Source organism: Maniola hyperantus, chromosome 23, assembly GCF_902806685.2.
Source record: "Maniola hyperantus chromosome 23, iAphHyp1.2, whole genome shotgun sequence".
In the NCBI taxonomy this organism is placed as follows: domain Eukaryota; kingdom Metazoa; phylum Arthropoda; class Insecta; order Lepidoptera; family Nymphalidae; genus Maniola; species Maniola hyperantus.
In genome coordinates, this window is record NC_048558.1 from 714237 (window position 1) to 740041 (window position 25805).

Here is a 25805-nt window from a genome sequence, read left to right on the forward strand (position 1 = left end):
TTTAGAATATAAAAGCTAGCGCGCACCACGGTAAATTTTCGTACGTTTTTTTCCGCAAATCTGTGAACTATAGAACTTGAAAGCGCGCGCACTGCAGAATTAATTCCGCACCGGATTTTGATATATTTCAATTCAGATTTACAGATTTTGAAACGCACCGTAACTCACCGCAGCGTGCTGCGCGCTAGCTCTAACAGTTTTAAGTAATGCATTGCTCTAATCTGGATGCTATTGTGGATGGGAGGTATGTTAAGGATTGATTAAACTACTTAAAAGTATCTATACCCTATCTCTATATTCCTCCCTCCTTCATGATTTAACATAAAGTTTTTCTACAGAGAAAAGGGTGCTGAGGCGGGCTTCATAGAATCACTGAAATCTCAAGAGGTAACAACTATTACAAATGATATTTTAAATGATTTTCCAATTGTCATGTTAAAGCTTGATTTTGGTCCACGCTAGAGTCTATCAAGAAAATACACTGGTATAAATTTTTCTTTCAGGATCAAGATGTCACACCCAAAAGCTTTGTGCAAAAACAGTAAGTGATTCTTTATTTTATTTTATTTATTAGGAACACACACAATACATTAATTTAACACAAACTACGACACTTATAGACAAACACAGGCTGATAAATGTTTCTATAAAATGTGTACACAGCATTTGCAAAATATCTAGACAAATAAAAAGAACTTAACTAACTACTTAACTAAACAATTAATAATTAAGTTACTTAGGAGATGAACCCACCGTAAAATGATAAGAGCTTTTATTTGAATTAATTAATTAAATTTAATTTCACAGTGTAAGTAATTATATATACCTACTATGCGTGAGCGCAAAAACGTAAGTCTCTACACAATAGAGTAGCAATTTCACAAGCTCCTTTGTATCGTCAAAATATCAAACAGAAAAAAGTTGCACCAATCGAGTAAAACACTTACACGAAACTTAATGAATCTATCCTTCTATACTTAATAAATAAAATTGAAGTTTTAACTGTTTGAACGGGCTAATCTTCTGAACGGCTGAACCTATTTCGCCGGGACTTTCACAGATAAGTAGAGGATTAACCAAGGAGTAACATAGGCTACTTTTGAACAGACTTTCAAAAAAGGAGGAGTTGTGTTTTTCTACCTATGTACACAGAAATCTCTGAGAGTTGATAAATATATAAGTTGATTTCAGGGTGGACTTAGTAAATTCTTGGCTCCGAAAACCAATTTCAAAAGAGAAAGATAAAGCAGCTGGAGTTAAAGCGGCAGAACATGTGATGGCCTTAGCAGACCAAATGTGCGAAGACCTGACAGGACCTGAGAAAGAAGAGATGAAGCATATGATCGGGGAGACCAAGCAACTGCTGGATGATTGTACTGTCAAGTACAATAGTGATAAAGCCTAGTAAGAGTTTGTTTCTCCATAATCACTTGACAACAGTGAAGGATAACATCGTGAGGAAACCTGCATGCCTGAGAGTTCTCCATAATGTTCTCAAAGGTGTGTGAAATCTGCCAATCTGCACTTGGCCAGAGTGGCGGACTATGTCCAAAACTTTCCGAGAGGACGACCTCCCTGGCGCAGTGGTGAACGCTGTGGTCTTATTAGTGGGAGGTCCGGAGTTCGATTCCCGGCAAAAAAATTGGGATTTCATAATTTCAAAAATTTATCTGGTTTGAGGCTGGTGGGAGTAACCACCCTACCGGAAAATACGTGCCACCGAGCGATTTAGCGTTCCTGTACGACCGATGCCGTGTAGTCCGAAAGCAAAGGGGGTATGGGTTTAATAAAAACTGCCATGTACTTTCCAGGTTAGCCCGCTTCCATCTAAGACTGCATCATCACTTACCACCAGGCCGAGATTGCAGTCAAGTACTAACTTGTTGAAAAAAAACTTTCTTTTACGTTTTTTCTTCGTCTATATTGTCATCGCTATGATCGTTTTGTTCTGTTGCAGTTTACTATTGGAGCGTTTAAAGGAACTACGTAAGATGTTAGAAAAGGGAGTAGTTACGAGAGTCGTGGAAGACTTCCTGGTTGACATCCCTCTGGACAACCTGGACACTTTGCAGCAAGAAACTGGTAAATTAGACTAAACGCAAGGCATCGTCAAGGTCTGCACCCATACATCTATAATATGCAGATTATTTGCAGAAAATATACGTCGACCTTTAGAGAGAGATAGCGGTTTTGTAGAGCGTTCTCTGTCGTTGAGACCAACAGAACGCCACATAAATATAAGCGATAGAGACAACGCCGAAATCTCATGCAATATTTCTTGCCGGCTACTATACGAAACGATTTGCCTCCTCGTTTCTTATTCCAACCGCTAGGATATGGAACGTCCTTCCGGAATCAGTTTTCCCCTCCACTTTTAATATCTTCATGTTAAGAGTCAAAAGACATCTAGATGCCTAGGCAACGTCGCATAAACACTTGCCAGCAGGTCTGATTGCAGCCAAGCGCTAGTAAATTTAAAAATAAAAAACTAGTAGTTAAGTAGTGGGACTAAAAAAATACGAATTGGTGGAGAAAGAGAATAAGTAACATAAATTTTAATTTTTAACAGTTAAAATGGTCAGTCTTACGGGAAAATAGCATAAATAAATACGTTTTGTACACAGACACAAGGAAACGCAAATTCCTACTACAGAAGAAAATAGCTGAGCTTCTGGCGCAGTTGGGCAGAGTGACCAAGACGGCCAGGCTTGTGGCTGACACCGGCACTGCACCGAGACATGAGCTCTCCACTACTACTGAAAAGGTCATTAATCTTCTTCTACTAACGTGACGAAGTTCACATATACAAAGGAAAAAGTGTCTGACTGACTAAGCTATCAACGCACAGCTCCAACTACTGGACAGATCGGGCTGAAATTTGACATGCAGATAGCTATTATCATGTAAACATCCGTTAAGAAAAGATTTTTTGAAAATTCAACCCCTAAAGGGGTGAATTAGGGATTGGAAATTTTTGTACTGCACGCGGACGAAGTCGTGGACATAAACTGGTTAGTTATAATAATGAAAGAAATGCCTTTTGATCGATAACTAAAATTGTCTGCAGGTTGAACTCCTGGCGCCAGCATTAGTCAAAGCAGCTCAAGACAGGATCGAAAGTCCAAATGACAAGGTAGGACTAAACAAGTCAATAGTGAATAGGCATCTTCTAGGTAAGCGCGCTCCATCTTAAGCTGCATCATCACTTGCCATCAGGTCTGATTGCAGCCAAGCGCTAGTCTATAAATTAAAAAAAAAAATTGGCACAAGCCTTACCAAAAACATTCCTTTTCATGAAGAAATAAATGTACAAACCTTTATATTACATATTTTGTCATTTGAATCTGTAGTACCTAATTGTTCTGCTGGATATATAGGTATTGCAAGAACCTAATAAAAATCATATCATAATACTTAATAATATTATGTTAGATTGCATTTATGAAGATTATGTTAGAGTGAGCTTGCATAGAAGATACATTTAAACTTACATAAGTATTTTGGCAGGAAACACAGATCCTGGAAGGACGTCCCACATCTTAGTTGTTCGCATCAGAAACTTTGAACTAAACGGTTCTCCAAAGAGCACGGTCTTTGAAAATCTTTAGTGTTACTTTTGAATTTGTTTGCAGGATTCAACAAAGCGTTACGAGGATCTGTTGCAGCAATATGCTCAGTCGTTGGCCAACGTGCGGGACCTCTGTGACCAGGCTGTCGATCCCATTGACTTTGCTCAAGCTGCCGGTAACACTTTATTTTATTTTCAACGATTACTCACGGTTAACCTGCATCAGTTACCACTTAGCACCAAGTGAGATCGCAGTCAAGAGTTATGTTTCATCACCATTATTGTGCGCCGCCGCCATCCAATGGCTCCTTGCAATTCGTTTGATGTCGTCTGTCCATCTAATGGGGGTCTTCCAACGCTGCGCTTTCTTTTATTTTTTATTTTTAGAGTTGCCAACATATTCAGTCAGGGAACCCTGACGTACAAATGTTTTGACAAAGTAGGCAGTACATCAGATAAGAATATAATAAATATTGTGTCAAAGATATAAATGTCAGTCAATAATATTAATAAGTTAATCAAATTCATTCTAATTTCGGTGCGAGGTCGCCATTGGGACCTCAACGTCTATCGGTTTTTCGAACTTCGAACTTCAAAAGAATACTGGCTGCATTACCGTGGTGGACAGCCAGGCTGATCTGTTGCGCAAAAATTGAGCCAGCCCTTCTGTCACTAGATGAGGCTATTAATCGCGGTGAAATGTCTCGTAAAAGTTTTTCAGCACTAAGACTCCATGGCCCCAGGGTCTCCATGGCAAACGGAACAAAAATATAACTCTGGATAAGAGAGGCATACTTGCGCCGCATGGCGTTTTCAACCATTTCTGCTGCGGCTTCTGGTCTTGGTGCTGTCTCCCTGATATGACACGGGGGCAATGTGCCAACGCACGTAGCGTCCCACATTAGCGCCCGTTCCCGTTCCCAGGGAACCAGCGTCAATCCATCAGGTCTATGCCATCATCCTGACTAATCCCTGCCGGCTCAATGAGCGCAGGAGTGTCTATGATGGCAAGAGCTCTTTTGATCGTACCTATGTTTGTATAATTTCAGGAGAAACAATGCATCGCATCAAGGAAGATTCCACTGTTCACAGCAACGATCCGCAGAAAAGCGTTTACACATCCAAAGTTATTTTGAAGTGAGTAAACTCTACCTAATAAAACTTAAGTACAAGATGTAGCCTAACCCCTTTTTACACTATCTAGAATTAAAAAAATATATATAAAAATATTATGAAAAAAAAATTGTGCTGAAAAAATGCCGTGTCATACAATAACCATGTCGGAGGATTGACAGCGAAACATGGTACTTATTTTAAGAAGGCCTCCTCAGGTATATTTTGAGAGAAGGAAGATTTGACCCGTAGGTAAGGACTAAAAATAATAAACCACCTTCAAACCTTCCGTTCAACAAAATAGATCGCATAGAGTATTTGTTCAAGTGTCAAGTACTTTTGTGCTTACGTTTTTGGTCCAGAATTATTTTTAAGCTCAAGACAAAATCTAAATATATAAAAGGAAATGGTGACTGACTGACTGATTTATCAACGCACAGCTCAAACTACTGGACGGATCGGGCTGAAATATGGCATGCAAATAGCTATTATGACGTAGACATCCGCTAAGAAAGGATTTTTGGAAATTCAATCCCTAACAAGATGAAATAAGGGTTTGAAGTTTATGTAGTCCACGCGGACGAAGTTGCAAGCAAAAGCTAGTTAAATGATAAATCATATTAAATTGTGTCATTTGCAGACTAGGTAACCGAGTAGTGAAGGCGGGAATGAAGTCCTCGCTGGTGCTGCACGACCCTGAGCTGAAGGAGACCCTGGCGAGGATCGACCAGACTGTCACCGCCAAGTATGATGATGTGAAGAAGGCTGATTGGGGCGATGTTATGGCTGAGGTGAGGACTCTCATATAAATAAATAAATAATCTTTTATTTGGGACCATAGCGCACAGTTTACAGTTATATAAAACACAACAACACCAAACAAACGTACAACCCTCCACCTCCCATGGCCCCACTAACCTCTCGGTTATATGGGCCGAATCGCGGGTGGGCGCCCGTTCGGTACTTGCTCTTGGCATTTTCCCGGGGCGCCTTCTTGACTCCCTACAAATTATTTTGTCTCTTCCTTGTCCCTTATGCTCACTCTCCCCCCTTGGGGGCTAGACGTCACTAATACAGCTGTGATCTCCGCTGCTGCTCCTCCGTGGTGCCGTCCTGGCACCTGTACGCTCCGAGCTGCTTCGCCTCTTATGCCAATGGTGCGCGAATTCCCGTAGCCGGTTGTAGTTCCCCGCCGATGAGACGAGGTCCGTGTAGAAGACCGGCCCCGCTTCCCCGCGTACGATCCCATCCAACATCGTCACTCGCAAGTCCTCATAAAGGGGATATCCTCGTCGCCAAAGCCGCACTCGCACGCCGGGCTCTCGCACAACGTCATCCTATGCAGGCGCGCCCGGAAACAGCCGTGTCCGACCAAACAAACGTACAGGAAAAATACATGAAGACAAATCAAGATCACAAATACTAACTAATACGTACTGCTTTTCCACGCATTTCAACCAAGAAAACCACCGCCATTACGTAGCTCTGTTAGATGGTGTGTGGTGTGGTGGTGACGATATATTCCTCTGAGCTTGTCTTTGCAATGTCAGAAATGGGCTGGTCATGTCTGTCGCAGAACCGACGGCCGATGGGGCAGACGTGTTCTGGAGTGAAGACCGCGTACCGGTAAGCGCAGTGTAGAGGACCTCCAGCCCGCTGGACCGACGACCTGAAGAAGGTGGTGGGGAGCGGATGTATGAGGAAGGCGGAGGACCGTGTTTGGTGGCGCGCTCTTGGAAAAGCCTATGTACAGCAGTGGACGCAAACTGGCTGATGGATTGCTTTGCAACAACCCCCTTTTCCCTCTGCACTTGAGGGAGGGAGAGGGAGGGTCCCTATCAGTTTCTCGAACTATGTGCCCAGCCATATTTCGAACTATTACCACTTCAGATTCGCAACGCGTTGAGCTACGCCGGTTATATACATGATACCTACATTTAAAATTGCAGATAATGAAGAAGACCAGTGAAGTGGAGTCCGCTCTTGGCGGAGAGAATATTTTCCTGAAGCAAGCGGATTCGAATCAACCTATTTTCGTAAGTCAATACTTATTACTCTTGAGGTTGAATTCTCTGTGCTCAAACTCAAAGCATTTTTAGCGTCCCCAGAGTGACTCTGAGCCTTCTTATGTTTTCTGATGTTCATCTGCATTTATAGAGTGAACTTCAACTTTGCTCAGACTTAGACTTACCTAAGACTCTGTTAAAACAAGACAGCGTTATATCACTTTTTTTTTAATTAATAAAAATGGCGAGCAAAAGAGCAGGCGGGTCACCTGGTGTTAAGTGATTACCGCCGCCCATGAATATTTGCAGTACCAGAGGAACCACCAATGCGTTGCCGGTCTTAAACCGGCCGGTTTATTTACATTTAGAGCCTCGATAGCTCAACGGTTTAAGAAGCGGACTGAAACCGAAAGGTCGCCGGTTCAAATCCAATCCGTTGCACTATTGTCGTACCTACTCCTAGCACAAGCTTTACGCTTAATTTGAGGGGAAACGGGGGAATATTAGTCACCAATTAACTTGGCTAATATTCTTTTTTATAAAAATCTGCCTCCTTTTGACTTAAGCTTAAATCTGAGTGAAGTTAAACTGCGCTCTATAGATGTCAGCCTTAGTATCTTTGTAGTGACGAGCGAGTATTTCCAGGCGGCGGCTCTCGACCTACACGCAGCGGTGCGCGAGTGGTCCGCGCGCGACAACGAGATTGTTGCGGTTGCAAAACGCATGGCTGTTCTGATGGCCAGGCTCTCGGACTATATGAACACAGGTAGGTACAAATTAAAAAAATATTACTAGCGACCCGCCCCGGCTTCGCACGGGTAGCTTATTACAATTCTTCTAACTAATTTTTTGATCATAAAATCCCTCAGGAATGATGTAGCTTTCGACTGGTGAAAGAATTTTCAAAGTTAGTTCAGTAGTTCCAGAGATTACCCCTTACAAACAAACTTACAAACTTTACCTCTTTATAATATTAGGATGGATAGATCCAGATTTAGATAATATCGGATCACTAGATGATGCCCGCGACTTCGTCTGCGTGGATTGAGGTTTTTAAAAACCCGTGGGAACTCTTTGATTTCCCGGAATAAAAAGTAGCCTATGTTCTTCCTCAGAAGGTAAGCTAATTATATTCCAAATTTCATTAAAATCGGTTAAGCTGGTGGGCCGTGAAAAGCTAGCAGACAGACACACTTTCGCATTTATAATAATATTAAGTAGTATGGATATGGATTATTTTATGCATAAATATCATTAGATGTTAAATAAAATCCATAGGTACTAATAATTATTATAAATGCGAAAGTGTGTATGTGTCTATCTGTCTGTCTGCTAGCTTTTCACGGCTCAACCGTTCAGCCGATTTTGACGAAATTTGGTACCTACAGAGATAGCTTGCATCCCGGGGAAGGACATAAGCTACTTTTATCCCGGAAAATTAAAGAGTTCCCACGGGATTTTCAAAAACCTAAATCCACGCGGACGAAGTCGCGGGCATCATCTACTGCTTTAATATATTTTGTTTTTAATCAAATTATATTTGTTTGACGAAACATATTGCCAACGTTTCTTGCAAATAAATCATTTCTATATCAATTCCATTCAGAAAACAAGCGTGAACTGCTCCACACCTCGAAGTCCATCGTATCCGAGTCCAGGGAGGTAGCAGCACTGGCCAAGAAGTTGGCTTTGGAGTGCACCGACATGAGGATTAGGACGGTATGTTATCTTCATGATCATCATCATCAACCGATAGACGTCCATTGCACGACATAGATCTCTTGTAGGGACTTCCACACCTTACGGTCTTGCGCCGCCACCATACAGCGGATCCCTGCGAACCGATCTGCGGACTTCTAGGATCTTGGGATGGGACCCCAATTACATCTATCGGTTTTTCGAACTATGTGCGCTACCCATTGCCACTGCAGCTTCGCAACCCGTTGAGCTATATCGGTTACTCTTTGTCTCCTACGGATCTCCTCATGTCTGATTTGATCACGTAGAGAAACTCCGCACATAGCTCTCTCCATCACCCGCTGAGTGACTCTGATGAGCTTTATTATGAGGCCCATAGTTAGCGACCATGACATCATGAAATGAAATGATTTATTTGTTCCTACAAAGGTCTTTTTAAAAATTGTGCCAGTTGTGACCATGGCTCGGATCATCTTCTATATATTATGATAGAAGATGATCAGATAGCTGATGCCCACGACTTCGTCCGCGTGGAATTGTTTTTTAAAAATCCCGTGGGAACTGATTTTCCGGGATAAAAAGTAGCCTATGTCAGTCTCCAGGTCTATCTATAGAAAAAATCTCGTCAATCCGGATCGCCGTTGCGACGTGATTGAAGGACAAACCAACAAGCACTTTCGCATTTATAATAAGGGTAGGTACTGATACGTACAGTACCCGTAGTACAAGATTTTACGTCTCACCAAACCAAACCAAATTCGAGAGTCGAAATACTTCCGCGTTACAGTAAAATGGACCTAAACAACCTTGAATTGAAGTCAAAATATTCAATGCCACTGATTTTAACTTCGCAATGTTTCCGCTTGGAGCGCTGGCTGTAGAAGTGTAGACAAATTTGAGCTTTAAAACAAGGCGGTTAAGATCCAGTTTACTGTAACGCGGAAGTATTTCGACTCTCGAATTTGGTTTGGTTTGGTGAGACGTAAAATCTTGTACTACGGGTACAGATATAGCTAGTCTTATTCTTTATAGCAACTAAGATTTTCCTCTAATTCATGATTTTCAATCACCCACCTATTTCTTTCATAATTTTCAGAACCTCTTACAAGTGTGCGAGCGGATACCTACAATCAGTGGGCAACTGAAGATGTTAACCACCGTCAAGGGATCCTCTTTTGGACAAGGTAGATTTTGAATAAATGAATGAATGATATTTGTTTTAATACTATATCAAATAAGTAATATGCTAACCTCAATATTAAAGCTAATATTGATGAACTGTGTTAAATAAAAATATTCAATAAATAACAGTTACATGGAACCTGTTATAATATTAAGGCTAGGGTCACATAAAAATCATGATTTTTTTTAATTCTAGCCCCAGTGTATGGGAACTGGGGCAAGAATTAAAAAAAATAGTACCACTATACAAAAAATCGTATCATTTTACTAGCTTATGCTCGCGACTTCGTCCGCGTGGACTACACTTTCAAACCTAGGGGCACAGCTCAAACTACTAGACGGATCGGACTGAAATTTGGCATGCAGATAGCTATTATGACGTAGGCATCCGCTAAGGAAGGATTTTTGAAAATTCAACCCCTAAGGGGGTGAAATAGCGGTTTGAAATGGTAGTCCACGCGGACGAAGTTGCGAACATAAGCTAGTCTTATACTAAGCGTACAGAGTACAGACCTTGGCGATGCCTCGCAGTCCGATAGTAAAAAGACGAGGGGAGAACTAGGTCGAATAGTTCCTCTGAAATACCTAAATATATCCCGTATGACACCGACAAACGGGCAACAGTGCGCCGTCGTTGTTACAAGGTTAGAATTGGCCAACTTGGTCACCAATGAGTCTCCTAGCACGATGATCTACTGAATCCAATGCATGAAGCCTTAGGGCGTCTGTCCACTGAAGCGGAGCGGAGCGGAGATGTGTATAGTAATTGACCAATCAGTTTTGCCAGATGACGGAATAAAATTATCGCGTTATTTACCGACAATCTGATTGGCATGCTCAACACATCTCCGCTCCGCTCCGCTTCAGGGGACAAGCATCCTAATCCTGTTTGTTTTTAATTTTCCAGGAAGTAAAGAAGATAAAGAAGCGATGACCATGCTGGTGGGGAACGCGCAGAATCTCATGACAAGTGTAAGATTTTTATTTACAACTAGCTAATGCCCGCGACTTTGGCCGCATGGATTTACGTTTTTAAAACCCCGTGGGAACTCTTTGATTTTTCGGGATAAAAAGTAGCCTATGTCACTTTCCACGTCTTTATCTATACCCGTGCAAAAATCACGTTGCTCCGTTGCGACGTGATTAAAGGACAAACCAACAAACAAACACACTTTCGCATTTATAAATTGGGTAGTGACTAGCTGACCCGCCCCGGCTTCGCTCGGGTGGAATTTAGAAAATCGAGGTGGGGGTTGAATTTCCAAAAATCCTGGAACACGTATTTCTTCATTTGTGACCGAAAACCCAAATACCTACCAATTTTCATGCATGACATGAGATTAGGTACGTAACTGAAAGAGCCCTACATTAACTTCTCTCCGTGGAATGAGTATAATAAGAATTTTTTACTTTTAGATACAAGAAGTGGTGAAAGCGGCCGCCAGCGCCTCTGTGAAGATCATGTCCCAGCGAGGGTGCCGCATGAAGTGGGTCCGAAGAAACTTTTACTGATGATGAAGATATACCTACCTTGTGCTACTGAAGAGTTCTTTATATCTACTTTCGTATTATAGAAGTAGGTACTATTGGAAGTACCGCTTGACTGAGACGGCTCGTGAGGTACAGTGCGACAAGGCTATCTTGGCGCGTGGCAAAAATCGGAACTAACGTTGCCGTCAAGTGTCCCCTTTGTTCTTGTTTGAATATTCTAAGCCTTTGTTCTCCAACAGCGCCCCCCTGTCAATGTCATTCAAGTGCCAAAAAAGCGTTGTCTCTTGTCTCGCACTGTAGGTATTAGGGTTCGGTGCGGGCAGATAATATTATTATTAGTTTTTTTTTTTTAGGAGAACCAACAGCTTACATTAATCTTCTATATATATAAAAGGAAAAGGTGACTGACTGACTGACTGACTGAATGACTGACTGACTGACTGATCTATCAACGCACAGCTCAAACTACTGGACGGATCGGGCTGAAATTTGGCATGCAGATAGCTATTATGACGTAGGCATCCGCTAAGAAAGGATTTTTGAAAATTCAACTCCTAAGGGGGTGAAATAGGGTTTTGAAATTTTTTAGTCCACGCGGACGAAGTCGCGAGCATAAGCTAGTCAATTATAATCTTAAAATTAAGTAACTACAAGCTAATAAAAGGTTTATAATATAATTATAGTTACAGTACTTAGGTACCTACGCAGAAAAAAAACACTTTTTTAAAATTCAGATACAAGTTAGCCCTGACGGTAATCTCACCTGGTGGTAAGTGATGATGCAGTCTAAGATGGAAACGAGCTAACCTGGAAGGGGTATGGCAGTTTTTATTAAACCCATGCCCCTTTGGTTTTTACACGGCATCGTACCGGAACCACCCGTTAGGGTGGTAATTAGCCACGGCCGAAGCCTCTCACTAGATAAAATCGACGTTTAGAATGACACTTCGGCTTTGTAGAGCGTTGTGTATATTAAAGATGGGCGTTATTGGCTATTTATGGCAACGGTTAATCAACAGTTATTTAGTTTCAATACCGATATTGATAACTGTTGCCGAATATCGGTATAAGAGTTGTGTTTCAACTAATTTAATATGCGCAACGCGCAGCGGTTTCCGTAGTAGTAACTAAGCTAGCTGCCGTATCAATACCGTCTGTATAGCTAGCGCGCGCATATTCACTAAAATAAAACCAATTTTACTTTCATGAATATCGTGAAGTAATCACAACCTCAAGTTCATAGCAGCAAAGTTTAATTTCATCATTGACATAGGTCAAACAATAGTGGACGCCTGCAAGAATAGTTTGCTACAGTCCAGTTAACCAAAAACATTTCACGAAGATTGATAAACCAAAGAGGACCTTATCTCTATTACTCTAAGGCTAACTGTATTAAGATTGAGAGATCAAAGTGTAATGGACAAGTACTTGTACAGTTAAGCCTTAGCGTAATAGAGATAAGGTCGGCTTTGGTTTACCAAGTTCTTAGTTACTAAGCCGGTAGCCAATAACCGCTCCTTCTCAGCTTTCAGTGAAAGAAAGAAAGAGAAGGCATATTATTGCGTTTCTAGTTACCAAAAACCAAACAATGCATTGTCAGTTGCCAGTTGGCAGTGTTGCGTTGTCAGGTGGTTCGTCATAGATGATAACTGATAACCGTTGTTAGCCACGACAATAACGCTACGGTACGCTATAGGCGCGGCAGCGGTTTTCAGTTAAGTTAAGCTATAGCGGACACATGTCTAGTGTATATTAATTGTTCTGAGAAAATATTAAATTTTCTAACTCGTCGTAGGGTATCTATTTCAGGCCGTTAACAACTGTTATATTCATACCACTTCCTCTGCCGATGCTAGCGCCATCTTGGATGGTTTTTGAACTATTATTTATTGTTCAAAAACCAAAAAACAACAAAAAAAAGTTGAAAAATTAAATAACCATAAAACCAATTTTTTTACTATAAGAGATCGTGCTCCTTTCCTCTACACTCCATACCTGCAGGAAAGTCGCAACCCGCGTTCTACCCTCACGAGCCGTCTTAATGAAATGGTCCTACCTATGCGATACGAATAATTAGTCTTTCATGCATTTAAAAATCAGGGTAAATAAATAAAACAATAGTTTTAAGTGTATTTTTGTATAAAACATCTTTATTCCCAAACTGAATAAAAATATTTTGCCATATTTCTGGATTACTTATTTAAAGTTTTAAAATACACTGAATCATCGCAGCGCTTTATTTCTTGATACATTCATTACTACATGATATCCTTACCCATATTATAAATGCGAAAGTGTGTTTGTTTGTTGGTTTGTCCTTCAATCACGTCGCAACGGAGCAACGGATCGACGTGATTTTTTGTATTTTTTAAAATCCCGGGGGAACTCTTTGATTTCCCGGGATAAAAAGTACCCTAGATGTCACTCTTCAGGTCTTTAACTATACACATGCAAAAAATCACGTCGACCCGTTTCTCTGATGCGACGTGATTGAAGGACAAACCAACAAACACACTTTCTCACTATGATAAGGGTACTGATTCACTGTTTACATGCATTATGTCACTTAAAATTTAGTTAGCTACGTAACAACTTAATGTGTGTGAACAAGGCTTTAGTACTTTTTAACACTTCTGAAACTTTTGGTCTTTCAAACGATTTTATTTGCATTCAAAAACATAATTTCAGGCACTTTTGACGTGGTGAGGCAAGTTTTTCTATCATTCAGGATGTATCCCTCTTTTGAGAACGCGCGCTCACAGGGTATCGACGTAACCACAATATTGCATTTGGTTTTGAAAATTTTGTACAACACCGGATAAGCGACTCTGTGGTTCCGCCACCATGTTAAGGGGCAAAGTGTTCTATGTAAAAATGTCTCTTTTAAAAACCAGTCTAGCTCTTCCCGAGCCTTGGTCTCCGCTGACTTTTGTGCGATTGTTAATTGTAATTGATCTACTTCATACCATATATTATTTAATTTATTGTTTACGTTATACTTGTTTTCTAATGTGTCCTCTTTTACCGCAGCTTTATCATCATTTTCTAGTGTTTCTCCTTCATGTGCTCCAGCTGTTTCCTCGTTGAGTAAACTAACCATGAGAGACAAGGCGTATGTTTTAGTCTTATCTAAGGACAGAGTGTCCGGGAATGCAGCGTGTTTATATCGAGGATCCAATAGAGAACATAAGGTCACCTTTAAGTTGTATTGGATATCGCCAAGCTGTTGTGTCAAACCTTAAATGAAAAAAAATAATTTAATTACACTGATGTAGGTGAAATATTGGGTACTATAAGTCCCGCAAATTGCTATTGCACTGAAACCATGTCTCATTAACATCGAAATGACGTCAGCCGAAATAAAAATATACCATCAGCTCGAAACTTCAGTCTAGTGCTAAAATAGCGGCCCACACGCAAGCAATTTGCGGGACATATACCAACTAGCGATGGGCGATTGTTGCACGAAAAACAATTGAATGAATTGGACAATCGATTATCAATTTATTCATCTTCACAAAAAACAAATGCATAAAAACAGCAATCGATTATTCAATTTTTCGATTAGTCCGAGATATCGTGTCGTCGCTATGTAATAATTGAACAATCCACAACAATCGATTGTTATTCAATTCGATGGTCTGTATTTGATTGTTTTCCTCAGGGACAGTATAGCAAATTAGTTTGATTGCTTAAAACGCAACTCCAAAAAGTTAGAGGTGCACTGTGCTTGCACAGGATCGAACCCCTGACCTCCCTAATAGGAGTACGACGCGACGTCTTAACCATTAGGCATCACCGCTCTTGCCTACGGGCGGACGGACTTATAGGACCTAGTATAATATACTAGAATGTGAACCTGCCTTAATAGACAGGGTAGTTTGTGCAGTAAAAATTTTATAGCTTTTTTTTCCCCTTCATATAATATCTATGAGACAGTGGGCTTTTGTTTTAGTCGACCTATCATATCACAAAAAAACCGGTCAAGTGCGAGTCAGGCACACGCACCGAGGGTTCCGTACTACAGTCGCATTTTTTCGACATTTTGCACGATAATTCAAAAACTATGATGCATAAAAATAAATAAAAATCTGTTTTTAAAATGCACAGGTAAAGACCTTTCATACGATACCCCATTTGATATAGTTATCTTACTTAGAAAATTGCAAATACTAATTATTAATAGTTCATGATCACAATTTAATTTTTTTTGTATGATGTAACTAAATTCATTTCCCCTTTTATCTGCTATAAGACCTACCTAGCTGCCTAAAATTTCATGATTCTAAGTCAACGGGAAGTAGCCTGTAGGTTTCTTGACAGACCGACAGACAGACAGACAAAAAGACAGACAGACAAGAAAGTGATCCTATAAAGGTTCCATTTTGCCTTTTGAGGTACGGAACCCTAAAACTCACAGATTGGTTACCTTGTTTCAGTTTTTCCAGAAAATCTCTGACAGATATTAAAAAATCTGTTTTTGATGACAAGCTGTCACAAATCTGCACAAGGCTTGTCGTTATCACCATAGCTGTGCTAGCAGTGAAATAATTTTCTACACTCATAACATTACTAACTTCGTGAAAGGGTGTTAGTATCATGCATATTTGCTGTATACAAGTCCATTCCTCGTCTGAAATGATTGGCAGGAAGTTATCCAGTGTGGAGACTGCTGCCTGAATGGCTTCTTTCAGGGAATGAAACCGTTCTAACATTAAATATGTGGAATTCCATCTGCTTGGAATGGCTTTTATAACTGTCCTGGGTTGTTCAGTATTTTTGTCGCTCAACTGGTACTCCATAACTTTTTCTTTTACAACGCTGTTGCTTTTTATATAATTCACAATTTTAATCACTTTCTGTATTGTTTTATTGACGGTATTTAACGCATCTTGGACTGCGACGTTCAGTTTACGCTCGAAGCATCCAAAAAGGTCCCAATTTAATATATTGGTCACGTTGCACATGCTTGCATCGTCTATCACCAAAAGGTTGACTTTATCTGATATTCCCCAGGCTTCTACTATTGTTTTAAGTTTCATTGCGATCCTAGTTCCTGTTGGACTGCCGTCTAGTATGTCACATTGCAACAAAACCGATTTCATTTCTAAATCTTTGGTAAAGAAATGTGCTGTGACTCCCATGTACGGCCCCGTCTTGGACGACCAGGAGTCCACTGTGAGGCACACACTTTCCGCATTTTCTTTGACAAAGTTCATGAAATATTCTCTTCCTTCTTCATACAGAGAGGGCAGCAATGAACGAATGATATTCGCACTGGGCAAAGTATAATCAGGGTTTAATGCATGCACATACTCTTTGAAGCCTTCCTCCTCTACGATTGTAAAAGGTTGGAAGTCGTAGGCTATGAACTTGACGAGGCATTTATCTATTATATTATTAGTACTTTCTGGTTGTGGCTTTCGCTGAACAATATGGCATAATCTCTCAGCAACATCACGAATAGTATTTGCTGTAATATCACTTTCGCTATCAATATCATCATCGCTAATGCTATCACTATCAGCACCAACTTCATTTTTCTCATCATATAATTTTAAATACACTCTATGGTGCTTTTTTCTTAAGTGTACCTTCAGATTTCCGATATAATTACAAGACATTATTTGATCACAATAATTACAAGCAGCTGTTTTAGCTCCCTCACACTTTTTGAAATGGTCCCAAACCACACGATATAGTTTATCCCACTGTGGCACTAATTTTAAATAGACTCTACGGTGCTTACGTTTTAAGTGTGTCTTTAGGTTTCCACTAGTAGTACAGCTGAATATTTTAGAGCAATGTTTACAAGCAGCGAGATTTTTAGCTCCCGCACACTTCTTGAAATGGTTCCAAACCTCAGAGTATGGCGGCATTTTGATTAGGTGAGGTAGAAAAACACAAAAAAAGTCTATTTAACCACAACGTTTGAATAAAACAACAAAAATTATTAAGTTATCCTTGTTTTTAAACTTAACCATTTTATAATATTCGATAACGATCACATAACGATTAACGAGTAAACAATGAACATCACCAAATGTCACCAAAGCAAAGTCCACAGATTAATATAGGGATACTACCTATGGATACTAGGTACGTCCAAACATTTAACATGTCATTGTCGATTCCCTCGATGCCGTATAACGCTCCAATCATTATTACAATCGCAATTATTGTGATTGGTTGAATTAATGCTATTCTGGTTGCAACAATGCATTGTAGCCAATACCAGTGTATTACTTTATACTATGAGCCAATAATGAGCAATCGTTAACCAATCAGAGGTGATTTCGATCGTGACACTGTGAAGTGAAGGCATAGAGATATAGAGATAGAGTGAAGGTGTAAACAAGTGACAGTTGACATTCGTACATAATATTTTCTTCTTTTTTAGGGTTCCGTAGTAAACAAGGAACCCTTATAAGTCTTTTAAAAATACTGTGGGTGTGGAAACATCATTTTTCGTGTCCCCCCCCCCCCCCCCTCTATCAGCCAAATGGTAGTATATAGGAACGTGAAAAAAATCATAGCAGTAGTATATATAATCAATTTTAAAGGAAAACTATTATGGCTAAGTAGGGTTCACAGGTTAAGGAGTGGATATAAATTATAATATATCCAACGCAATAATAATACGTTATACTTATTATTATAACATTATACTTATTTTAATAATTATACTTATTTTAATAACATTAACAAAACGGTATTTTAATAACACTACAAAAATTCGATCCTTGCAAACATCACCATAAAATGAGTCGTATAAAATCAAAGTCGGTAAAGTAGGTAGGTGGACGAAAATGAGATAAATATATGGCAACACTGAAAATTCAAATGTTTACCTATTCCGTGGTCACTTTAAAATCAAATACGGCCGAAAACGTTGCGTTTTTGGCGGGAAACGCGAAGCGCGCTTTTTAATTGAAAATTGTTAAAAATATAGTTTTTGAGTGTAAATAGTACATTATTTTGTAAATAGTTTTCGTTAAACTGTGGTACAATGCCGTCAGATAGTGACGGCGGTGATTTGGAACCAGCAGCGGGCAAAAAGAGGAAGAAAATGCAAAAGGAGAAACCCTCTGAAAGTGATGGTGCAAAATACAAACCATTTATAAAACCAGGGTATCGCCGGGCGTACGGCGATACTAGTACCAATTCAGAATTCCCTGTATACGTAGAAAGCACAGAAGATATCAAACTAGGAAACAAAAATCCCCTAGTGGTATCCAAATATTTTAAACAAGTAAAAGGTGTAAGTGAAAGTAGGCGCATAAACGCTACTAAAATTATGCTTGTCTTCAAACAAGCGACAGCGGCTAATGACTTTTTGAAGCACGAGTGCCTTTCAGTTTATAAACTTCGAGCGTTCATCCCGGCGTCCTCTGTGGAAAGGGTAGGGGTGGTTAGGTTCATTCCAAAAGAATCTAGCAATCAGGAACTATTCAATAAACTCTCCTCGGAAAGTGAAGTAATAGGTGTAAAGAGATTTTTGAAAAAAGTGGGAGAGGAGCTAATTCCTCTGTCCACTATCAGTGTAATTTTCAGCGGTACTAGTCTACCGCAGTACATTTATTTGGACAACTGGAGATACAAAGTTTTCACTTATGTTCCTCCTTTAATGCAATGTTTTAAATGTATGAAATTTAACCATTATGGGAAAATTTGTAAAAATCAGCAAATATGCTCACGGTGCGCTGGTGAGCACCATTACAAGGACTGCACGACGGATACACTGAAGTGCAGCAATTGTGGGGGTGCGCATCTTGCAATATCAAAAACGTGTCCTGTAAAGGCAGCGAGAATGGAGAGGAACAAAAAAGAAACCTACTCAAAAGTAGTTCAAATAAGTAGTGCGAGTTTCCCTCCACTCCCAAAGCCTCAGAGCCCTCAGACATATCAAAAAAGCCAAACTACATACTCACAGCCTAAGCAAACTACACAGACAAAGACAGAAATTTCACACAATGATATTGTAAATAACTCTAAGCTTTTAGGAGCCATAGTAAACACTTTGGTTACAATAGGGAACTCTAATAATATTAAGACTACTAATCAAATCAAAGAAACATTTTTAGAACATTTAAATAAAATATAATGGATTCTCACCTAACTATTGTGCAGCATAATATCCAAAGTATTAACAATAAGAAACCCTTGGTTAAAACATTTTTGGAACAACATAATATTGATATTTTGCTATTAAATGAGACCTGGCAAAAAAATACAAGTAATCCTATTAGATTTTCAGGATATAATTTTGTAGGAAAAAATGCAAATAATGAACATGGTGGAGTAGGCATTTTATTAAAAAATACATTAAAATATAAAATATTGCCAACACAATTTTATCAAGATGTCCAGTCCATAGCAATTTCTCTAGAAACTAATATTGGTTCCGTGTCGATTCTATGTGTTTATTGTCCACCTAAAAATAACAATTATTGTAGAATTAATAAACTTAAAAATATTATTGCTAGCTTACCAAAACCTTGTATAGTCTCAGGAGATTTTAACGCGCATCATATTGCTTTTGGGTGCAGTTGTACAAATTCAAGAGGCAAAACATTGTTTGAAATTTTTGATGAACATGACCTATGCCTGTTAAACACAGGTGTATCTACTACAGTACAAAGACCTAATGCAAATAGCTCTGCTATTGATGTGACAGGGGTGAGTCCCGTACTAGCACCTCTATGTGAATGGTCAGTGGGTGACGATCCTTTGGGTAGTTACCACTATCCAACATTTACAAAATTAAGCCTAGTTCCATCTAAATATTCTGTCAATGACAAAGTAGAGAAATTTCTATTTCATAAAGCAGATTGGACCAAATATTATGCAAAATCAGAGGAATACTTTAAAGGTATAACTTTTGATGAAAAAGATCCTTCACAGTCTTATGATAAGTTCTGTGAAGTTTTAAATACTCTTAGAAAAGAATTCGTTCCTTATGTAAAAATTGAAGGTCCTAGACTTTTTAAAACTCCTGCTCCTTGGTGGGATGAAAACTGTGAAGTTGCTGTTAAAAATTCGAGAGAAGCTTTACAGTTATATAAAAGAAATGGGTTGATGGAAAATTACATTAATTATAAACAATTGGATGCACAAAAAAAATTAATAATTAAGGATGCTAAGAAAAATAGTTGGTACAAGTTATGTTCAACATTCAATAGATATACTCCTATTACTCGAGTATGGAATTATATGAAAATGTTTAAACGTATTAAAAACCCACCACAGCATAAAAATGATGTATGGATTCCCGATTTTATTTCAAAATTTAAACATGATAACAATAACACAACGTTAAATACCTCTGTTTTCGAATTTAATAATGATTCTGACAAGCATATGTTACTTTTAAAGCCTTTCACTTTTGCAGAATTTAATATAGCACTTAAATCAAGAAAAAACTCTACACCCGGCTTAGATAACATTCCATATATAATGATTAAAAAATTGCATAAATTAGGTCAATTAGCTTTACTTGATATATTTAATAGGCTATGGGATAATCAATGTGTTCCAGAGAGTTGGAAGATCCAATGTATAGTACCGATTTTAAAACCTGATAAATCTTCATCTGATTGTAATTCATACAGACCAATATCACTAACATCATGCATAGGAAAATTATTTGAACAAATGCTAAAACTGAGATTAGATTATTTTACAGAAAAAAATAAATTATTACCAACATTCCAATACGGTTTCCGAAAAGGAAGAAGTGCTAATGAGAGTTTGACATCATTTGTATCGGATTTAAGAAGCTGTAAGTTATCAAAAGATGCTGCAGTATGTGTATTTTTGGATATAGAAGGTGCTTATGATAATGTTGATTTAAACCAGATTATTACTTCTCTTCATGAAATTGGCATTCCTGGAAAAATGTTAAAATGGCTATCAAATTTTTTAAATAACAGAAAGTTTTATGTTAAGTATAATAATATACTTCATGGACCTAACTCAACAAGTAAAGGCCTTATGCAAGGTGCATCATTATCTCCAATTTTATACAATTTATATACCTCTCAAATTGAGAAATATGTAACAACAAAGGATGTTAAAATTTTACAATTTGCAGATGACTTGTTATTATATAGTGTAAATAAAAATGTAGAAATAGCTGTAAATAATGTTAATTCAGCATTGACTCAGGTGCAAAATTATTACCAAAACACTTTAAAATTAAGTATTAATACCTCTAAAAGTTCATGCATGGTATTTGGTGGACCAGTAGATGTAAACATTAAATATAATAACTTAGATGTTCCAATTGTAAGAAATAAGAAGTTCTTAGGAGTAATTTTTGATACAAAACTAAAATTCGATGCTCACATTAACTACATTTGTAAAAATGCATTAAAAAGCATTAATCTTATTAGATGTTTAGCTGGTACATTTTGGGGTTCAGATCCCAAAGTTCTGACTTTGTTGTACAATAGTATGGTTAGAAGTCATTTTGATTATAGCTGTCTTGCGTATATGCAAACTAATCCATCGTTGTTGAAAAAATTGGATGTCATTCAAAATATAGGTTTGAGAATAATAAGTGGAGCAATGCGGTCTACACCTATTAATTCAATGGAAGTAGAAACATGTATCCCTCCTTTGCCGGTGAGACGTGTTTATTTGGCTGAAAAGTTTTGTTTGAAGCAACTATTCGCTAACTCCAACTTGGTAAACAAATTATTACTTCCACAGGATTTATTAAAAGTTACTGAAGCATCAATTGAAACTCTACAACCTACAGCGGAAGCACTTCTTTCCGGTAAAGGACCTACTATGTCAATGATTATGACTTATATGCATAGTATTGCTAGTAAGATAAATGTGAATGACGTTTGGCCTATGTATGATTGCCACTATGATGTAATAAACCTCGGAAATAGAATACACATCACTGATATTAAATCCAATTTAGACTTCCTATTGTTCATTGAAGGAAATTGTAAAAATCATTATAGGATATATTCGGATGGTTCTAAAAATGAGAACTTTGTAAGTTCTGCTTTCTATGATTCACAGTTAAAAAAATGTAGATCATATAAATTAAACTCTGACTGCAGTGTGTTTACTGCTGAATGCGTTGCCCTGTTCAAGGCATTGGAATATATCAAAGAAGAATTAATGTTTAAAATTAATAACTATGTTTTAATAACAGACTCGAAAAGTGTTCTTTTAGCTATAAATAATTTTAATTTTAGTAATTATAAATTAGTTTATATTATTTTCCAAATTAAAAATGTACTACTTAATTTAAAACAAAGGGGAATTAATATAGAATTTGTTTGGGTACCCTCCCACAGAGGCATAACAGGAAATGAAGTGGTTGATTCTGCTACAAGAAGAAGTAATTTTTATGAAGATTGTTCAAGTAGCATCAAAGTGCCATTTACGGATTTATGCAATACAATTAAAATAAGACAAAAGAAATTGTGGAGTGAAGTGTGGGATGTGACTAATAAAAATAAAGGAAAATGGTATGCGGAAATTCAAAAGGAAATACCAATACAACCATGGTATTTCAAAACAAAGTGTGAATCTAGAAAATTTACATCATTAATGAATAGACTGAGATTTGGTCACTGTCTGGTGCCAACACACCTGAATAAAATAAAAATACTAAACAGTAAAAAATGCAACTATTGTGATTATGAGGAGGCTGATGTTAATCATATGATACTCAAATGTCCAGCTTTTGGCATACAAAGACTTATATTAGCCAGTGATCTAAACACTATAAATATGGAACAAAAACAAAAAATTGATTTTCCCCGCCATGTAAAGGACTTGTTGTGTAAAACGTCATATTTTAAGTCTATTTTTAATTATATAAGTAATACTATAAATAAAGTGTAAAAACGTTAGACTAATTAGTTATAAGCAATTTTGTATTTTTAGAATAATATTTAGTTATAAGCAATTTTGTATTTTAGAATTTGTAAATTTTTGAAAGGCCTTAAAGGAGTGTTATCCAGGGCCGTAAAATAAATTAAAAAAAAAAAAAAAAAAAAAAAAAAAAAAAACAAATACGGCCATAAATCCTTCAAAAACACGAAATAAAACTCGGCATGGGATCAAAGACGGCAATCGACGACGACCTCACAACCATAGTCGGCAATCTTTCACTGTCAACCAATCATAAGCGTTGTTAACCGCAGTTTCAATATGGCGGATCGTATTCATTTGCATAGAAAATTGCTGCGAGTTTTTATTGAATTATTAGAGTTTCTTTAGCTAAATAAAGTTATCTATCACAGTGGAGCATAGCCCAACACCGGCTACGAATAATACAGCGACGAAAAGGAGCAGAAATCCTGAGACATGGAAGAAAAACGTATTGAAAAAACAAAGGCAAACAGCAACAGTATTCTAACCATTTTTACGCTAGGGCTGTGTTCTAACACTATTGTAATTTTATTTTTTCTTTATTTGAAATAAAAACGTACGATGAACCATGTGAAAAATTAACTCAATGCAAGTAAAAAGAGATCGTAGTCATACTCGCTATTTATAGCGTTTTCACAATTTTTAACCAACTTAAAAAAGGAGGTTATCAATTCGACCCGTATGTATGTAATATTTTTTATTTATTTTTATTTTATTTTATTTGACTAACCAACAACATTTACACATACACAAGTATTTACATACAAAAGGATTTATCACTAAAGGACACATAGCATAAACGTTAACAACTGGCTATTTCTAGAACTGCCCAGTTTTCGTACATGTTAGCTATATCAGCTTCTAAAAAGTGCCAAATTTCAAAAGTGTATGTATGTATATAATATGTATGTATGTATTTATATGTGTATCTTTGTCCTCGCATATCTCCGGAACTACATTCATAATAACGCTTATAGAATAACACGTTTGCAAGTCGGCTGTCTAGTACACACTTAACATTCCCTATCTCAAAAACGGCTCAACCGATTTTGATGAAACGTGCTGCATTCCCTAAGTTGAACAACACCTAGTTCAACAAAAATAATTATTTAAATCGAACGTGTAGTTCCGGAGATATGCGAGGACAAACATACAAAGATACATACATACACTTTTGAAATTTGGCACACTTGTTTAGAAGCTGATATAGACTAACATAATATACGAAAACTGGGCAGTTCTGGAAATATTAGGTACATACATACGGGTTGAATTTGATAACCTCCTTTTTTGAAGTTGGTTAAAAAAAGTTTTGAGTGTCTATGCATGTGTAACAAAAAGGCGAAATACTATTTTAATAAAACTGTATATTTCTGAGTTTAATTATAATTTGTACACATACGGATATTTTGCTTTTATTTTAGCCAACCCTAATTTTCATAAAATCTGTCAGGTTCGAAGACGGCCACCTTGCCTTGGTATGGGTTCAAATACGGCAATCTTTATAATTCAAAATCAAAGTCGGCAATTTGGCAAATTCAATGTGATTTTGCACCTCTATGCTTAACTATTACACAGATTTTAGAGTGTCTATGGCTTAGTACACCATACAGTAATAGACAACACATCTGTTATTATTATTTTATGGCTTTAAATCGAAATTAACGGTTTTTGTTTAATTGCCAAAATTTAGGAAAACCCTACTTTGCCGATTTTGATTTTATACGACTCAAATGTTCAAAGTTTTGTACTTTTGGCGTTTCATCCTACCTATCTGTTGTTGTCACTAGTGCTAGGCTGGTCCTTATCAACAATCTGTTGCAACTCATAATCCTGTACCACTTGGAATATCTTACTCTTCGCCTGGTTCAAGTAATACGGACTAAACTTCCTCAGAGTAGATCCTACAGTTATTAGAAACACGTCTATTGGGTCTGTAGGATTTAGCTCTTGACTGAATTCATTCCTAGATTCATTGCTAAAGGTATCTTCTATACGATTTTTGCATGTGAAATTAGGTTTTATGTCTCTAGGATCGGCCTCTGTTCGGTTGAAACTGGTTTGTTCACTAAATTCTGTTGGCAAGTCGACCTCGCAAGCGGAGTCGTCGAAGAAGTCGCTGTATTCGTCGTTGGGGTTTGAAGTGGTTTCCTTGAAGTAGGGCAGCATGAAGGACATTTCTTCCTCGTATTTGTAGTTGTAACTGCGGTGGTTGGGGTTCCTGAGGCGGTCTTTGATCTTTCGTCGCATCATGTCTCGTATGTTAATCCACCTTTGTTTTGCTACTTGAGCTGAAATTTTAAATTAATTAGGTAATTAATTTGATTTTATTGCGCCCTCCTATCTAGGTATTCAAAACTCCCGCCAGCAAAGTGTACGCAGGCGCAAAGATGGCCGCCACGCATTATTTCACTTGACCTATACTAACATACATAAGTAGGTACTCTGGACCTGCGATTGCCGACCGCTTTTTAATTTATCGTGCAACATGTCAAAAAAATACGACTGTAGTACGGAACCCTGAGCGCGCAAGACTCGCACTTGACCAGTTTTTTTACGGTTCAAACCACATGAATCGGCTCAAAAAATAACTGACATTTTAATGTTGCACCTCTTCCAGTGTACTTGTATTACCATTTCAGTGATTTATTTACAAAAAAAAAAACTTACGAGGACGGTTCAAAACATCGCCGATCTTCTGCCAGATTACCTCTCTGGTGTCAAAGTCCAGGTATTTGGGGTGCTTGCAGTTGTAAATGATGGGGTTCTCTTTCACCAGCTTCATCAGAGTCAGGTCGAGACTCTTGTTGAAGGGTAACGGCATCGTGCAGGAGATTGTAATAAAA

The 25805-nt window shown here is 38.0% G+C and overlaps 3 protein-coding genes across 4 annotated transcripts in view; 1 reads left to right on the forward strand and 2 right to left on the reverse strand.

Annotated features, from left to right (window-relative positions):
• The window catches only part of LOC117993092 (extracellular matrix-binding protein ebh-like), a 51187-nt gene extending 39307 nt beyond the window's left edge, over positions 1-11880 (forward strand). The window contains exons 91-105 of one of the 2 annotated variants that reach the window (XM_069506667.1): positions 339-387; positions 504-541; positions 1192-1404; positions 1958-2082; positions 2625-2764; positions 3068-3132; positions 3629-3744; positions 4618-4705; positions 5322-5472; positions 6631-6717; positions 7333-7453; positions 8294-8406; positions 9482-9569; positions 10475-10539; positions 10984-11880. In XM_069506667.1, coding sequence (XP_069362768.1) covers positions 339-387; positions 504-541; positions 1192-1404; positions 1958-2082; positions 2625-2764; positions 3068-3132; positions 3629-3744; positions 4618-4705; positions 5322-5472; positions 6631-6717; positions 7333-7453; positions 8294-8406; positions 9482-9569; positions 10475-10539; positions 10984-11079 — 1555 coding nt within the window. In that variant the 3' untranslated portion in view covers positions 11080-11880. Of the gene's footprint in view, positions 1-338; positions 388-503; positions 542-1191; positions 1405-1957; positions 2083-2624; positions 2765-3067; positions 3134-3628; positions 3745-4617; positions 4706-5321; positions 5473-6630; positions 6718-7332; positions 7454-8293; positions 8407-9481; positions 9570-10474; positions 10540-10983 lie in introns of both variants that reach the window. The other variant, XM_069506668.1, reaches the window with a different exon arrangement.
• A 1299-nt stretch (positions 11881-13179) lies between these two features.
• LOC138404004 (zinc finger BED domain-containing protein 4-like) lies at positions 13180-17428 on the reverse strand. The gene is made up of 2 exons (XM_069506710.1): positions 15488-17428; positions 13180-14295 (listed from the first exon to the last, which is right to left on the reverse strand). Exons 1-2 carry the CDS (start codon positions 16935-16937, stop codon positions 13709-13711), a joined length of 2037 nt encoding a protein of 678 aa, XP_069362811.1. The 5' UTR covers positions 16938-17428; the 3' UTR covers positions 13180-13708.
• Positions 17429-17571: 143 nt separating this feature from the next.
• On the reverse strand, positions 17572-25784 carry LOC117993132 (uncharacterized). Its single transcript, XM_034980877.2, has 3 exons — positions 25630-25784; positions 24691-25250; positions 17572-17818 (listed from the first exon to the last, which is right to left on the reverse strand). Exons 1-2 carry the CDS (start codon positions 25781-25783, stop codon positions 24730-24732), a joined length of 675 nt encoding a protein of 224 aa, XP_034836768.1. The 5' UTR covers position 25784; the 3' UTR covers positions 17572-17818; positions 24691-24729.
• Between the last annotated feature and the right edge of the window lie 21 nt (positions 25785-25805).